This window comes from Eretmochelys imbricata, chromosome 4, assembly GCF_965152235.1.
Source record: "Eretmochelys imbricata isolate rEreImb1 chromosome 4, rEreImb1.hap1, whole genome shotgun sequence".
NCBI classification, from domain to species: domain Eukaryota; kingdom Metazoa; phylum Chordata; order Testudines; family Cheloniidae; genus Eretmochelys; species Eretmochelys imbricata.
In genome coordinates this window covers 66,699,638-66,717,969 of record NC_135575.1, presented here as the reverse complement: position 1 = coordinate 66,717,969, position 18,332 = coordinate 66,699,638, and the positions used below count along the sequence as shown (strand labels likewise).

Below are 18,332 nucleotides of genomic sequence, written 5' to 3'. Positions count from 1 at the left end.
CATTTGCAAACGTCTCTCTTCCAAGACTCGTGTGCCATGTGAAAATAAAGCACGTTTCACTTAGAATATAGCCATGTCACCGATTTCCCCTCCACAGGGAGCCAATCTGTGAGGCCCTGTAATTGTGGTACTGCTCAGCAGAGGGGCAACACTAGTGTCAAAAAGGAGGCACTGGTGTTGGAAAATGAGGCAATAATAATGAGATATGATCTCCACCAACCTACCACCAGAACACTCCTTTTTTTATTAAGTTCCAGCTACCTCACTTTAGAGAAATCAGTAGCTCTGAGACTCAGTAAAAAGTTAACTTTAAAAGCTAATAAATCAAGCAATTGTGTTATGAATTGCTTTAAAAATGAAAAATCAGTGGCCATCTCTGTGCTTAGGCAATTTCTACCACTTCAGAACTCATCAGAGCTTCTCTTCAGAAAGTCCACTGTATAGTATTTATTAAGAAAAGGAGTACTCGTGACACCTTAGAGACTAACAAATTTATTAGAGCAGAGCTATTAGAGCAAGGTGTCACAAGTACTCCTTTTCTTTTTATGGATACAGACTAACCCAGCTGCTACTCTGAAACCAGTATTTATTAAAGGTTTCAAACTGGATGAGAACAAGGGAAGTGTTGATTCCGCTTCAATTTTATTTCTCTGTCTAAATCTGGAGGTTGGTCAAGCAATTGTCTCTCTCCAGTCATAACTTAAGTATTGAAACACAAATGTATCTTGTCCGTGTTATCAACACTTTGGGTTACAGTAGAACCTCAGAGTTATGAACACCTCGGGAATGGAGGTTGTTCATAACTCTGAACAAAACGTTATGGTGGTTTTTCAAAAGTTTTCAACTGAACATTGACTTAATAAAGCTTTGAAACTTTACTATACAGAAGAAAAATGCTGCTTTTAACCATCCTAATTTAAATGAAATAAGCACAGAAAATTTCCTTTCCTTGTCAAATTTTTTTTAAACTTCCCTTTTTTTTTTGTAGTTTATACTTAACACAGCACTGTACTGTATTTGCTTTTTTATTTTATCTCTACTGCTGCCTGACTGCATACTTCCAGTTCCAAATGAAGTGTGTGGTTGACTGCTCACTTTGTAATTCTGGTGTTCGTAATTCTGAGATTCTACTGTATTTGGAATTGACAGTTTTAAAATTCCAATACACCTCTCACTATTTAAGATGGGTCTGGATTTTTGTTTGTTTTTTTTCTTTATTAATTTTCTGCTGTTGATTTGTATCTTAATTTCATTGAAGACAATGAAAATCAGTGACACACAAGTTTTCACAGTTATAAAAGTTGGACTGCAAACACTATTGGGGAATATTAAAAACACCAAAAACAAACCCTATAAATTTCTACAGTTATATTTTGTAACTTTTTAAAAAACAAAACCTAAAGTTTGAACCAAATTTGAGGTGATGGTGTCTCTCAGTATTCTTTCCAAGACCAATGAAGTAATTGAGAATCTTGTCTTTACATTGAATACACTGGATCTTGGATCAGATCTATAAAAGGTAGAGATAATTAAGGTATGTCTACATGGCAATGTAAGCCCAGGGTTAGTAAAACTCAAGTTAGCAGGTTTGTTTACTGAAGGCTTGAGCATCTACACTAATTTGTAACCCCAGATTTGGAACTGTTGAACTCTGGGTTCCAACCTGGGGCTCCAGCATCTACACTATTATGCTAGCCTAAGTCCAACCATCCGTATCACAGACTTCCTAGTGCCCTCCCGAAATGAGGCTATTTTAGCCCTTTGTTCATGATGCAGTGTGGGAAAACTTGACCATCCACCAAACTTGACTATCCAGAGGACAAAAAGTCATGGGATTGTAGAATCCTTTTGGCAGACTCCTAGAGCACAATTCCAGTGATGCTGTATCTATGCTGCAAAGCAATAGGGCTTGAACCTAGGGTCCCAGCTTGACTCAGGCTCAGACCCTCCACTTCTGTGAGGTCCTGGGATAACACAATTCGTGTGTTGAGCCTGAGTGCAAACCCTGGGCTTGCATTGCAGTGTCAACATTGCATTTTTATGTCTAAGGTAACATGACCCTTTGGAGGTATGGCATCCAGAATATTTTCAACATTCTGAGTCAGTCCCCATTTTCCTTCCTTAAGTGAAAGGTCTAAAAAAAATCCATACAGCAATCTACACACCCAGCTCAGTGAGGGAGGCTTGATGCTGCTATCATGAAATACTTCTTGGGCCCCTGATCCATTGGGGGTGAGGGGTGGGGAGGGGGAGAAAGGCTTTGACCTCAGAGATTCCCAATTCACAGGAACAAAAAGATACACCAATCAGCCTGGAAAGATTGGGATTGCTTGTGGTCTCAGCAGTTTGGATCCCATTTCACATATGACATAGATGAAAGAAAAAACTTCAGTTATCTAAGACAAGCTACACAGACCAGGAAATGTACATGTGTCAGCTATTTCAGCAGGTCACCTTCCAATTGCCAGACAATTTATGACTCAAATCCTAATTACTGATTTATAACAGGGTTAAAATGGCCATTCCAGGATACTCCATGCTGCGGAAGGTTAACAAGGTCAATTGTGTTTTCAGATTCTGGAAGGGCAGCACAACTCTGTCATCTGCTATATTAGCCACGTCAGTTCTTGCAAATACACATGCTTTCTAGACAGAAATGTCAGTTATAGTCTAAAACCACTATTTAAGAAACCATATTTAGGAACCTCAGGAATCCCCTTGCTAACTGAAATAATCACAGCCCTTTGCTGTGATGTGCAAGAGGGAGCTTCATATCTCCACGCTCATGGTGGTAGCAAACAATAGGAAAGTAGGAGAAAACAGCCCAGCTACTAAGCAACTAGTTCTTTGGCAGCTCTGGGTGAAACAGAAAAGCACAGAAGCCCCTAGAATCAGTCACCAGGACCTACATGTGGACGAGCAATCTCCTGAAGAGTCTTGCTACTATGATTCTGTGTGCACCTCTTGGTAAAGCAAAGTGAACCTGTCATGGAATGTCAGGAGGAAAACTGAAGGTCTCAGGGGGTAGAGTACTGCCTCTTACACACCACAATTCCTGCTATCCATAAAGGTTTCTAGTGCTGCTCCCTTACCCTGTCCCCACTGTGCTGAACAGCTTCACTTTTTAATAGTTGGGGTCTCTTTCCCTATTGCTACCATGAAAGAGCCTGTGATCTGGACTTATTCCTATGTAGGCAGGGTTACCCACAAAGGTTCCTAAAAACATCCCCAATTTTTAAACGGATATATATTGGGCTATTACTGGGCCCCAACTTCTCTTTTTAAAGTGAGAGTAAAAAATAAAAATGGAGATAACCATCCTTAACTGTCATTTAAGAAGATTTCAAATGTAAGACTTACAAGATTCCATGACAGTAATTTCTAAAAGAAACTATACAGCATCATAAGAAGAATCAAAATGTAGTTATTTTTCTATTCCTCTCTGACCAGAAACCTGAACTTTATTTCTCAGAAGGTATAAAAATAGGACCAAAAAAAAAAAAATCTTAAAGGCAGACCAAAAAAAACCCCTACTTAAATTTCTTTTGTCCGGTCCCACTTAATTTAGCAAATGAGCTCAGATGGACTGTGCAACAGGCAGGGATAGACACACATGTTTGGGACACACCATAATAAGAGCTGTGGCAAAAAACGGTGTTGACTGAACAGTCTGGAATGAAAGAGTTAAAATTTGCCAACTTGTGATTTTTTGAAAAAAGTTCCATCTAGTTATCTGTAGAAATTTGAGCCCCGCCCTGGTCAGAGGATAACCAGAAGCAGAGCAGCACACCTTATGGGTGTTGAAATACTTTTGGCTGCTTACTTGAGAAAAAGATGAAGGACTCAAGAGCACAGTTGATACAGGTGGGTGAGGAGGAAAAGTGTCAGAGAAGGGTTCCCAGTGCGGGGGAGGCCAGCCCTTGAAAATCTGGGAACTGAAATTTAAAGACCAAATTCCACTCTAACAGTGCTTCTAAACACAGCACTGTGGGTTTTCATGTTTATTGTATTTCAATAATTAATTTACCAATCAAATGTGCTCAGTTTACAAATACAATTTTTTTTCTAACTGCCAGCCCCTACATTCTGAATGTAGGATCAGTCTCCCCAACTGTGCTTTCTTTCTCAAGTGTCATCTCCTGTAATAAATGTTCTGCATGTCAAATTAGGCTATACTGACATCTGTGTAACTCCCAGAGCATTCAACAGGTTTGCAGAAATGTGACAGATTGGAATTTAGTAAGCAATTCTATTCATGGTGTAGAAAGATTCCAGCTCGCACACTTGGTTCTATAGGACTCAAAGAAGCAAAAAGCAATAAACTATTTTTAACTCTAAAGCAAGCAGACGTGACTGCATACACAAAAGGACCAGACCTGCAAAACAGCATGATGTAATTTATATATCCTCAACTTTTCAGAATTGAAATACGCTTTCAACTGTTCTTCCCTGCTGTAGAGTCACAATATTAGCGTCGACCTTAAACTAGTAAATCCAACTCAGTTGTGTGTCCAAGTGGCTTATGCAGTGCCCACAGAGACTGGAGCTTGGAAAAGAGCAAGCTGGGTGAGACTTCAGACATGAAACTGAGGATATAGATTGAGTGCAAGAAATGTCAGAGATTATATCCAAATCTTTGACTGAGTATGACTGCTGTTTATTATCCGTTACCAGAAGGATAGTCTACAAGTGCTGAAAGTGCACTTTCTGTAATTAGACTGACAAGAGTCAAGGAGATCAACTTGGTACTTCAGAATAATTTCCTCTGTGATCTTAACCAAACACAAACATGTGATACTGGCAGATAGTTACTTGTATTGTTAATATCAAGCATTGGTTTCTTGAGCCAGACACACAACAGCTTCCTCAAGAGAAGCCAGCCCTCCTTAATGAAGGCACTGAATCTCCACCAGACGTGGACCCAGTCCTTCTCTACTGGTTCTCTCTAGTCAAGGACATGAATCCAAAGAGGAGGTGACAGGACGAAGTGCTTCTACCATCTCTGATAACTTATTGAACGTCAGTGGTCTAAACTCAGTTAAAAAAACCCTGACATTTGTCCTCTCAAATGTTTTCTCCGCAACCAAAGCAGTGCAGCCCAAATCTACACAATTATATACTGTTGGACACAATGAGCAGCACAATAAAGGTTACAACTGGTCACTGAGTACTAATACAGTCTGGTGCTGTAGGTCACTTAATACTTTTGTTGCAAGAAAGAAAACATTGACGGTTTACAAAAAGATGCTTTAGTTTCAAGATAGGGTCAAGACGATGCATTACCAGGTTCATATGCTGGAGATCATCTGTGTAGATCTTTGTAATACAAAATGTATCATCACACTAGTGACCAATATTTTTTCATTAATTCTACAAAGTGAAATGTGTCAGGTGCAAGATATTTTCATCACGGCTAAATCCTGAAATATTCATGTTTCCCAATTTTCTCTTCTAAAACACTTAACGTTGACTCTGTTCAACACAAAGTATCTTAGACTTGTCATCAAATACTTGTAGATAATGAATTCTGGCAATAATTTGTGTTTCAGCACACTTAAATGCATTATAAGCTTCTAAGCTGCACAAAATCCAGAAAAACTGTGTAACATTACTCCCACTAACTGCAACATCTCCAAACTGAAAAACAGATTCCTGAGAAATTCACAGAAAGGCTTCATTTATTATGTTTTACAGAGTAAGCATTTTACCTATACCTTATTTTCTACAGCACTACCTGGGGAATCAAAAACTTAAAATCCTCATAGGCTTTATTAAAGAATTCTGATATCCTGAGAAACTTAGTTATAGGAGTCTGATATAACCAGCCTATTAAATGCTTATTATGAGAAGCTAGGTTCCAGCACCTTCAGTAAAATTAGTGAAAAAGCTGACAATGAACATTCCTTATACTAAGGGGCTCGTGTTACAATTTATTGCCTTATAATGTTCTAGTTAAGAAAATATTTATTGCAGAACACATACTGATTTCTTTCCTGATAATCACTTCTCTTTGACGAACATTAACAAATTTGGATTTAAGAATTTCCAATGTATAATCCAGGAATGACAGAGATGAGGTTAATATAGTATAGATATTTAACCAATCCAAGTTTATAACTCATAAATATAGTTCCTCAATGGATAATTTGTCAAATTATGAGCTATACTACATTTTGATATACTGCAGTTCATCACGTCACTGATTCTGAAACCAATTCACATGCCCAGTAAGATCAGAGTTATGATTTTTCAGATGTAACCATGATGCAACATGATATACAGTATACGAAGAGTACCAACCTTTTGACATGTGGGAAAATGAATAATTAGAAACTGAGACACAAGACTTCAGCTGACTAGTGGCTGTTCTCATCTCTAACAGATATTCTGCTGCTTCAAGTACATAGTCTTTAACTGCCAGTTTTATTTGCTGGAACTTATTTATCGCGTACTTTTTTTTTTTTAAAGCACAAAACTTCATTTATTTTTTGCACTTGGGCTTGTGATCTGCTTTTGTCCTTATTAACCTGTGCAACAGAAGCAAATTAAGATAGGCAATTACATAGGCAATTTTCAGAGGGGATGAGCACCTGCAGCTCAGATCAACTTCACCTGTATTTGCAAGAATAGTAGAACCTCAGAGTTATGAACACCTCAGGAATGGCGGTTGTTCATGACTCCGAATAAAACGCTATGGCTGTTCTTTCAAAAGTTTACAACTGAACATTGACTTAATACAGCTTTGAAACTTGACTATGCAGAAGAAAACTGCTGCTTTTAATCATCTTAATTTATATGAAACAAGCCCAGAAATTTTCCTTATCTTGTCAAAAAAAATATTTTTTTTAATTTTCCCTTGATTTTTTTTAGTAGTTTACATTTAATACAGTACTGTACTGTATTGGCTCCCCCATCTCTGTGGCTGCCTGATCACATACTTCCAGTTCCAAATGAGATGTGTGGTTGGCCAGTCCGTCCGTAACTCTGATGTTCGTATCTCTGAGGTTCTACTGTAAACTTAGGCCCGATGTTTCTACAACTTATTAACCATCCAGAGTCAGCCTCTAAGACAGTATACTAGACTAGGTGGACTTCCCATGTAGTCCCATTTCTACATTCTGAATACTGAAATATATATGTACAGTAGTCACTGTGTGGGAAAGATGTGAAAATATCTAATCCACTGTGCAGTCTTATAAACCAGACTGCTTAGGAGCATTTACCACCACTGGATTGGCCATCTATGATATTATAAGAGTGGCTGGTAGCACCGCTTATTATTAAGGTAGCCCAACGCTTCCCATTATAAGACTGTTTTTAGTTGCTTATATCTTTGCCAAACTTTTAACCATTTTGCCTGAAATGCGACATCTGCCTCAGACTGAATTTTTTTGGAAATTCAGTCAAAAAAGTTCAGCCATTTCCAAGAAAGAGGCTAGGGAAAAATACATTGTTTTGCCCATGTTAAAAAATTCTGATGACTTTGTACTTAGAAAGCTCTTACATCTCCAATGCTCTGAATCAGGAATGTGAAACTTGGCAAGGGATGGCCTTTATGTCAGAGATGTGCCCATTGTTGTCCTTGTAAAAACCCACCCGCATTTAGCCAAGTTATAAACCTTTGTAAAATCACGTCATAAGCTTTTCAAAAAAAATTGCAGTTTGCATATGTTCAGTAGAGACCTGGATTTTCGCAACTAAAATTCCAAGATTCCATCCTCACTGAGAATGCTTCAGACTCCCACAGCTCCTAATGTTGACCAGACTGCACATGTGCCACCATGACAGAGCACATGAGCATGCTCCAGCCCAGGGCTACAGGGGCAAAGCCAAACCTTCCCTGTTAATTGCTGCACCAGGCCAGGGTTAGAGCTAGACACCAGAACTGAGTGCAAGGAGACAATCTACCATGGGCTTTCAATAACCCCCTGCTGTCTCCCAGGAATGTAGAGGAGGAAACCAATCACTAGCTAAATCCAAGACTTATTTTATTGGCCTTAAGAGAGAGACTATTTCAAAGTGAATATAAGAGATGGATAAGAATAAGTGGATGGGACCATCCAATCTGGATGCATTGTTCAGTTTTTGGTGGTAAATAAGAGATGTTAAATACACAAAAATATCCACAGCAAGCCCCAATGCATATTTCATTGAGATGAGCAAATATCAACCAACAGCGATAGCTACACTGTGCAGCAGAAAACAACAGTGGACTTTCCTGAACTTTTTTAATGTTCAGGTAATAGCTAATCCATGTGATCACATGATTATACTGCAATTCTTGTCCTCTCCTCTCCATCTCATACTACATCACTCATGTATTACATACATCTTGTTTCCAGAAAAGTGAATGTATGAATAACCATTTCCCCTCTAGCATTAAAAAGAAAGGTTTTCATTTCCTCTGCACAGTTTTGTGTTTAAATCTGATTAATATATGTGCTAATCAATAGTCTTAAAAGAATGTACAAAATTAGAATAGGAAATAAAAATTCTCAATTGACACAACGCTGACTAAAAGACTCTTTTCATCTCCTGACTCAATAGCTCACTCTCATTCCTGTAAAAATAACCCATAATACCCCATATTAGGATTATCAGATCCATGCTCCGGTGGACCAAAAGAATGAGGTGAGTCAGATGCAGAGCTGAGGACCTCACAACACTCTGCCAGTAGCCCCACCAGTTTATACCATGCACCTCATATGACTGCAATGGCTACACAATCACACAAGGAGAAAACAATTGAGCTAATCTGCCAGTGAAACATGCCCTTCATTACTACATTGTATTTCAAAGCAATAACTTTTATCCACTATTGTGCACACAACTCCAGTGTATCCTGCAATTCATGAGTTAGTCATCATGCATGAACAATAGTGTATAAATATAAGGGTTATTTCATACCCCAGTTTTCAGAGGAAGATAGGAATGGGCTTTTTGAACTTAGTTAATAAAGTGTTAACATTTCATAGTTAAACAAAAAACAAGACAGGGAAAAGATAAGGTTCTCAAAGTGACATTTAAATCACTCACATTGTACATGCTGTATATATTTACATAAACTATGTTTAACAGTAGATGTGTAACTAATTTCCAAAATACAATATGGAGGCAGCATGGATAAATGAGCATTATATGAGAACCTTAACATTTGCATCCCTTGACTTTTTGTTTAAATACATAATCTTAACACTGAATTATTATTATTATTGTATTATTATTAATATTGGTTTGCATTTCCTTGACTTTTAAAAAGAAAACAAGACACATAAAAGGCCCATGGATTCTAGAATTTAAGTGACCTGAACCAGACTTTGTAGTACACACCTAATTTTGATTAGTTCTAGGGATTAATTTTCATAACTCACTGATGTATCCAGTGTAGTTGTAGCAGTGTGAGCCCCAGAATATTAAAGAGACCCAACTTCTGTTGGTGAAAGAGAGAGAACAACGTTTTGAGCCACACAGCGCTCTTCTTCAGAAATGTAAAACCTGCACAACACTTTCAAAAGGTGAGCCTGCAAGATGGAATTCATAACTCTGATAGACACTAAAAATCATGGACTGAATAGACACACTGAATTTATGACTTATTGCCACATTCTGTAACCTGCTACCCCCCCTTTTTTTTTTGTTCTATGACTGCAGAGGTGCTACTGGGCCACCCTACCTGCAATGGTCCCTTAGAGTATGTGCTAACTACTTATGCTGAACAATCTGTTCCACCTTGCATTTAACTGTAACACTTGGCGTATAGCTACATTGCAAAGAAAAACTGCAGTTGGCCCATGACAGCTGACTCGGGCTCCTGGGGCTTAGACTGTGGGGCTATTTCACTGCAGTATACAACTACCGGGCTCAGGCTGCAGCCAGAGCTTTGCGACTGTCCCCACCTCACAGGTCCTAGAGCCAGGGCTCCAGCCTAAACCCAGAAGTCTACACTGCAATTAAAAGGCCCCTTAGCCAGAGTCAGCTGGCATACTGCAGGTGTCTAATTGCTGTGTAGACATCCAGACTTGAAGAAGAACTCTGTGTAGCTCAAAAGCTTGTCTCTCTCACCAACAGAAGTTGGTCCAATAAAAAATATTACATCACCCTCTCTAATAACTCACTGTGGCAGAAGTGATAAATTTGAAACTTTGTGTTTTCTATTAATTTCAGTATTAACACATTTTTCTGCAGCAGTGGGCTAATAGAGCAACAATACATCTGGAAAAGAAGTAACTATAATGGTAGGAACTAAGGGTATATATCTACACTGTTTTAAAACCAGCAGCAGCAAGTTGGAGCCCAAGTCCAAATGTCTACACAGTTACCTTTAGCAACATAGCGCGAGCCTGAGGCTGTAGATCTGGACTCTGAGACTTGCTGCCTCGGCTTTTAAAATGCAGTACAGACATACCCTAATTTAAATTCTTACACACAAAGCTAAATCCTGTGAATCGATGAGACACTTGCACTCTGCCACTTGCAAATTGTTTGTGCAGGTCAAGCTGGGAAAGAGTACCCTAGGATGTCACAAAGGGGATAGGGCTTCTCTAATATGACATAAAATTTTGGCATATGCTAACAGGGCCTGCTCAGCAGTGATTTTTCAAATCAGAACATTTTCATATTTATTTTACTCTCAGATCCTGTCGCCTACCAATAAAAATTATGTGCATTTTTTTTATAATACCAAGAAAAAAATGTGTATCTTGAAACTTTGACGTTCTTCCCCCCACCAATAGCTCATTAACCAGTTTTGAGATTTTCCCTCCTGTTTTCCAGTGAAATCACCTCTGAGCTGAGAACAATCATGGAAAGTTTCAACACAAAGAAGAAATGTTCATGTTATGAACATGTGACAAAGACTTAAGCTTATATCAAGGCTTTCATTTTAACTAATGCTTTTGTTAATACAAAATATATATATAACCTTGCACTAGGATTATCTCATGATATATGATTCTTCTAATTTTACATGCATATGGTGATCTTGTTAGAATCTGATTTATCATTTGAGGGTTTAATTTCTCACTCCTATTTTCAATTTTAAAAATTATCTAGAATATATTCCTTACAGTGAAATTCTTAATCCATGTGATTACATTAATTTGAAATAACAATATTAGATTATGAGAGGCACAATTTATAAAAATTTTGATCTGCAGAATAACAAGTTCATGCTTTTTTTCCCCGCCACCCACAAGTAATGACTGCATTTTCTTTAGACTCTTACTCTATTTCTACAGCATATTTAGAGCCTTGAAAGAACATTCTTAGAGGGAGAAGTGGGAGGAACAAGGAGACTAATGAAGATGAAAACTGAATGAACACCAGCACCAAACACAACGTTATCATTTTCAATTCAATTTGTAATCTTACAAACATCCTCAATCAGGCCTGGTAGAACTTATTTAAGAGGGAGAAGTAGCTTAGTCTCCATGATATTTCAATCTTTTCATTAGTATCAAACTCTTTAGCGCACCATGAACAGCCAAGAGTTTGGTAATGTGAACTCCTTTATAAGGAGAATGAAACAAGACCATTAAATTAATTACACTCAAGCTTAACAGCATGAACCAATATAGTTTTCAATAGGAGGTTCCACACTATGTCTGCTACATACTTTACGGAAGTCTATGCAACTTTTTGTGAGGCATTTCTAGATGAAATGCTTAGAAAAGCAGAAATTAAAAGTCACTGCATCTTACCTACATTGAATGTATGAATAAAATATTTCCATATAAAGTTCCTCCCATCACATCCTTCCAGGACTTTTCATCTCTCAATGGGTCTCATACACAGTACACCACTTCTGTGTACTGTATATTCTACTATATTACATACACATGTATGTCTATACACGTTCACACTATCTGTAAAAACCTTTCTAAATTACTGAAGAGACTGAAAATTGTACTGCATAAACTGATAAAGCTGTGTGTATTAAGTAACAGCATTAACTGTTGGAAAATGAATTAAAGTTGCCAAGGTTTTTCTTTTATAAGAACAGTCTACCAACTCACATTTTTTGACACCCGAGACTCAGACTCGTAAGAGTTGCTGTTCTCACAAACAACAAAGAGTGGTTGCCGATGGGATTACAGCATGGCAAAAGTGTAGCTGACTCATGGGATCAATTATAAAGCACCAGTACTTATAGCTTTTGTTCACTCTAAATTATTCTGAATTTTCACCAATGGTTTTACATTTTTAAGCAATTAGTGGGATGACCATATTAGACATATAACCAAACTAGTTACTAACGCATCCTCCCATGCTAGAAAGCTATCACATTCTAGCACCACACACTACCGATCAAGCTTACCCCCACAATCTCCTAAAATATAGGTCACTCAGTATACACCTGATGTATGCTTTTGAAAAGTTATGAAATACACAAGTGAAAAGTTGAAATAGAATGTTTATAAGCCGCAACCAAGACAACTGTCTTAACATTTTTTCATTTAAAATAAAAAACAATTTAAAAGAATCAAGTGATTTATGTCTTTTCTAAGAAGTATGAAATACAACCATTTAATAAAAATTTTAATATTGTCACAGGTGCAACTTTTTTTTCCCCTGAATACCACCATTAAAACTACCATCATTAAAGCAGAACAGCAATAAAAGAAGCAGCTCCAATTTAAAAGCAGTTAACTGTGACAGGTTATTGATAGAACAAACAGAATTTGCAATACTTACTGAATGTTTCTCCTGCTGGCCCATAACTCCATGGTTAGCTGGGATCGCTAGTGGTTTCATAATGAAGAAACATATGCTGAACTGAATTTACACATCATGTACCAATTTTTCATGGATGGAAAGTCACCCTCTATAGCATTAAATTACAAAAAGAAGGGGGAGAGGAACCAAGCTGGAGCTTAAAGTGTCACTGCCACTAAGCTCAAAAAACCTCTCACACTTGTAATACAGAAAAGCAATCCAAACAACAGCGTTCGTCTCCATTTTTGTAACACTGAAAGTCTAAGCATGTCAGGATGTAGGGAGTCTGATGAAGCCCTAAACATCCAGCATTCTTCCAAGTGAACAAGATCATTCCCTGAGACTGAAGAATGGGAGGAAAAGAAAAAGGAGGAAAAAAAAAAAGCTAAAATGGCTGACTGCACAGAGACTCCCTCAAAAAGGCTTAATACAGTATTATATTAGTCAGGTTGTTAGAACCAGCCTCCAGCATTCAGTCAAGCATGGTTAATAAACCTGTTTCATTTACAATCACACACACACCCCTACACAGCACACCCCCAAAAATCAGGACAGAGCATGTGCATAGGGACCTCCTCCCTGGCTGCTAATGAAGCTGACAGTGGTGACCAGTGATCTGTTCCACTCAACTAACCAAGTTTGCACAATTAATCTTAGCAGCATGACATTGATGGACATTTAATTTCATGATGTCTGACCCTCACACTCAAGGCAAGCATGTCTACTACCGAGAGTCAGTAACAGAAATACAACACAGTTACACACACAAAAACCTAGAGAATCACGAGTCTGAATGTAATATGCCAATATAATTACGTTATTGTGCTTACTTTGGAAGACCATGGCTGCAGGCAGTTGGCATAGCAACGCACAAGGAAAGCCATTTCCTGGGTAGAAAGAATGCTTCCTTTTCTAAATAAAAAATTCCTCTTAGGATACAAACGGCATTGCTGCTTCCTCCAGAAAGCAAAGACACTGTAGTCTGTCTCTTAACCTGCACAGACAGGCACTCTCAATGCAGTTCCAGTGATGTAAGTCGATTTCTCTCTCTCTCTCCCTCCCTTTCCCTCTATACACGGAAATTTCGACTCAAATGGAAGACACATTCCTTGAGGCTCACCCCCTCAAATACTTAAACCATTTCACTCATTAAGGTAGAAATGGACAAGTCAGATAAAGTAACAAGCTCTTGCCTGTATTATATCAGCTTCTGTAGGTCAAGCAAGTCCCAGAGGGAAGGAATCCACTGAGTGCTCGCTCCAAAAGAGTGTAACTGAAGACAGGGAGGGAATAAGGAGCAAGACTTACTTCAACACAAGCTCTAGACTAAATAGGATTTTTCACCCAGGTGAAGATAAAGAAATGTGTTAGACAACACCTTCTCCTTCACTCACCCAAACATAAAATTGCTGCAAAGCTGTAAAACATCTCTGTCGAGTATTTATAAACAGCACACTTGACAAGCATTCATGGATTTTGAACCGTTTAAACACTACTCCAACTCCAAATGTCTTTGGACTGGTATAGGTAAGATTCTGAATTTTCACAAATACCAACAACCATATTTTTGAAAACAGATTATACTTCTATATGGAGATTGAGTAATTTCCATTAAAACAATGGAGTGAACAATCCAGGAGATATAAAAAGACTAACTTTGACAGTTTCAGTCATGTACGTGGTGCATGAAAATTACATTTTAAAATGGAGCAATTTACCCAGACACTCCCATAGAAAACACATTACTTCCAGTTTTATATCTGCAGCATCATGCTACAGACAAGCTATAATGCAACAGGGAAAATACTCAAGCAATAAAATAAATGTCATCTGTGTACAATACAAATTTTTGGAGGGTCGCAAACTGATGACAGTGGAGACCGAGCCATTGCCAACAAACAGAACCTGCTACTCGGCCATTAAGCTGTCATGTTGCTAGAATTTGATCTATGCTACATATTTACAGTAGATTCCTTAAATCAGAGACCACCATTGATGAACTAAACAAGAACTTTTTTGCTGCTGCTATTGTAAAAAATATATATAAATATGCAGTCTATGAAGCTAAAAGCTATTAAACATGCATAAACACACATGAAAGATGAATCCTGAAAAATATTAACATGTACTCTACAGCTGTCTCCACCAAAATAACTCACCCTATGTTAATTCGTCTAACTTGCTACATAGTGATAATTTTCTGTACTGACGCTGATTGTTGGCAAATTAGGCTAGACATTTAGTAAAAATTAAGTTTAATAAAGAAGGATTCTGAGGCAACTAAGAGCCACAGTCTATTTTTAGAACATTATTTTAGGGAAAAATTTATTTAATATCAGGCCGTTTTTAAAGGGAATATATTTACCTTTATGGGCCCATTTAATACAGCACACATCTCCTTGATTTTCTAATACATGCTAAAAGCAATTCTTTTAAAGCTGAATTATGTAAGTTCTTCTTGATACAACTCTATTTTATAAACAAATTTCTGCAAAGGGAAAAAGTGTGGGTATTTATAGTAATTTGTAAATGACCTTAACATTCTTCAATAATTGACTAAGAATTTTAAAATGTTAAATTTAAGTTTCATTCTTGCAAATGCCGAGCATGGGCAGTTGTAAATGAAGTTCTGCCCACTGATACTGTAAATGATCCAATTCATGAAACTTATAAAAAGTAAAACAAGATTATGAAGTAAAGCAAAAATATTACTTCTCGTCAAAGTAATTAAAAAATGCTTTTAGTTTGGCTTGGTGGCCTTGTGGTTAGTGCCAAGCACTAACGTGAGTTTGGTGTTTCAACTCCTGGCTAGTAGGTGATGGGAGTTCTGCCAAGGCAAAACATTTCATGCCTAGGTGGGGAAACAGTGCACCAATCACCGCAGCTTGTTATATATTAAACTGTACACATACATGGTACTTTATTATCTGACTCAGCAGCAAAACTGATGGTCCTCAAAAGGAGTCCAGCCTAGCCATCTGTGGTAAAACCCTTGAGAGAAACAGGAAAATATGAACGGAACAAAAAAGTTAGAAGGGTGGGAGAAAGGCAGGGAATTCTCAGACAACCATACCACCCCCCTCCATCTTAATTTCTGAAAATTACCTGGTTACCAACAGCAAATCTCCTCTCTCACATGAGAAAATAAAGCACTGACTTTATAGAAGGATGGGAAACATAACAACCTAGCCAAACTGACACTTAGTTGCTGAAGCAGTTTCAGTAGCTAACACTTTTATGAATCACAAACCCAATAAGACTGTCTCTTAAATTTGACAAAGCCTGTGCCACCGCCCTTGCTGTAACTTAAACTAATAAAACAGTTATTTACTGTTTCATGTGCAGGGCTTTTAACTATCTTTGGTAGTTACTTTGTTGCTTAACATGTATAAAAACATAAGATATCAAGCCTCTTGTTTCTCTCTCTCCCTCCCCCAACCCCATCTCCTGAATATCAAAGCATCTTCATATGGAGTAATTTTATCTACAATTGTTTTTAACAAAGTAATTAAAATCCCGTTACACTTTACATAAAATGAGTAAGGCAGAAATCTGACCAACATTTTATAAGTTTTAAATCCTATTTCAAATATAATTGGAATTCATTTAAGGACCTCTAAAAAGTTTAGATACCCTGGAAAGTATCCTATCTTAGATAATTATGAACAGTTAAGTAAAATGCAACTTTGCTTTAATAACAATATTCAAATTATGGCTAAAGATGAAAGGGAGCAAAAAGCAATATTCAAGCCAAGTTTAGCTCTTAGCGTTTTAGTTGGTCATAAGGTAGTTATGTGTCTTAGTCATCCAACCCAAGTTTTCCATGAGGAGGACTAGAGTTTTACAGTCCTCCTAGAAAAATTGTGTTCTGCAGAGAAATTTGAAAGAGATGAGTGAAAAGAATGGCAAACGAGGCCAGGGACAATATGCAATGAGGGTATGGGTGGAAAGAAAAGGAGACTTGTTAGCTAGGAGCATACATTAGCAACACACTAAATTTTCTGAATCTAGAAACAGAATAACCCTTTAACAAGATACCTGGTTTTATCCTTTTCACCCATTCTGAAAACCTGCAGAACACCAGAAGCAACAGCAGTACATCATCTTAAATGAATGCATGGGAACATTTCCTCTTTAATACAGTGAAAGGCAAAGGACAAGTCTAAAAACTAATGTTTTAAAAAACTCAGTGCTTTGTTGGACACAAATTTCCTGGTGCACACAGGAATATCAAACTACTTCTATATCATTTTTCTCTCTCCCTCCTAGCCCTCCCCAATAATTTGTCTCCTAGGATATGGCTGATAGGTGTAAAAAGAGCAGAGGGAAGGCGGGGGGGGGGAAGAAATTTGCTCTGAATGCTGCAATAAGGAACAAGTTTAAATGCCTCATATACCACACAAGTAGAGCCCTGCAAATCTGCGGCTATCCGCTTTATAGCTGCAGACATTCATATCCATGGACCATGTTTGCAGATTGTGGAGGGATGTGGATCCAAATTTTATATCTAGGAGCCCTGCAAATCAGCAGCTATTCGCTTTATATCTGCGGACCATATTTGCAGATCACAGATAGGCTGTGGATACACATTTTGTATCCTTGTAGGGCTCTACACACAGCGCCTTTTCCTCTAACATGCTGCAGTGGATTTAGAATTCACAAACACCTGTGGGACTACTTCAAATTTACCCACAACTTTTCTCTAAACACTCAGAAAACTTCACTGAAAAAACAGTTACCTACCTTTTGTAACTGTTGTTCTTTAAGATGTGTTACTCATGTCCAATCCCAGTAGGTGTGTGTCTACTGCATGCACAGTGGCCAGAAGGTTTTTCCCCTAGTGGTACCCGTCAGGTCAGCTGGGGAGCCCCCTGGAGTCACGCCTTCATGGTGGTGTATATATGTCCCTGCTTATCTTCTGCCTCTTCTGCTCCTTCTTACCAGATACTCCAACAGAAGGGAGGCAGGTGGGTCTTGGAATGGACATGAGCAACGCACCTCAAAGAACCTCAGTTATGAAAGGTAGGTAACCTTCTGAGATCCTCTATGATGGCACCCATGGCGAGGAAGCGAAATTCCAGGAGGAATTCCCTGGCCTGACTGGAGTCTACGAGAGCTCCGGGGAACTTTATTCTTTGAGTGGGAGTTGTGGTTGACACTGTCAAGTTCAAAATAAGGCTGAGCCTGTGGAACATTGTCCGCACCAGGCTCATGTGGGCCTCCACTTGGGCCTGGGAGCGGCCCTTGATTAGCCAGTCATCTAGGTACGGAAATACTTGCCTTTGCTGCTTCCGCAGGAAGGCTGCCACAACTGCCATGCACTTAGTGAACACCCGAGGAGCTGCCGAGGGGCCTAAGGGGAGGACAGTAAACTGATAGTGGGTGTTGACCACGAAACCTAGGAACCATCCGTGGGATGGGATTATGGACACATGAAAGTACGTGTCTGTCAAGTCGAGGGTGGCGTACCAGTCCCCCGGATCCAGGGAAGGAATAATGGAAGCCAGGGAGACCATGCGGAACTTCAACTTCTTTGTGAGTCTCTTTAGGTTTAGCCGGTATAAAATACGCCTGAGCCCACCTTGGCCTTTGAGATTAGGAAATACTGGGAGAAGAAC

General features: G+C 38.4%; 1 protein-coding gene across 5 annotated transcripts in view; it reads right to left on the bottom strand.

Moving 5' to 3' along the window:
* The window catches only part of RAPGEF2 (Rap guanine nucleotide exchange factor 2), a 293,855-nt gene that overhangs the window by 95,858 nt on the left and 179,665 nt on the right, over window positions 1-18,332 (bottom strand). For 3 of the 5 annotated variants that reach the window (XM_077814493.1, XM_077814494.1, XM_077814495.1), the window contains exon 1: window positions 12,694-12,753. The exons of the other annotated variants lie outside the window; for them this stretch is intronic. In XM_077814493.1, the coding sequence (XP_077670619.1) occupies window positions 12,694-12,753 (60 nt within the window). Of the gene's footprint in view, window positions 1-12,693; window positions 12,754-18,332 lie in introns of those variants that run through there. 5 annotated transcript variants of the gene reach the window in all.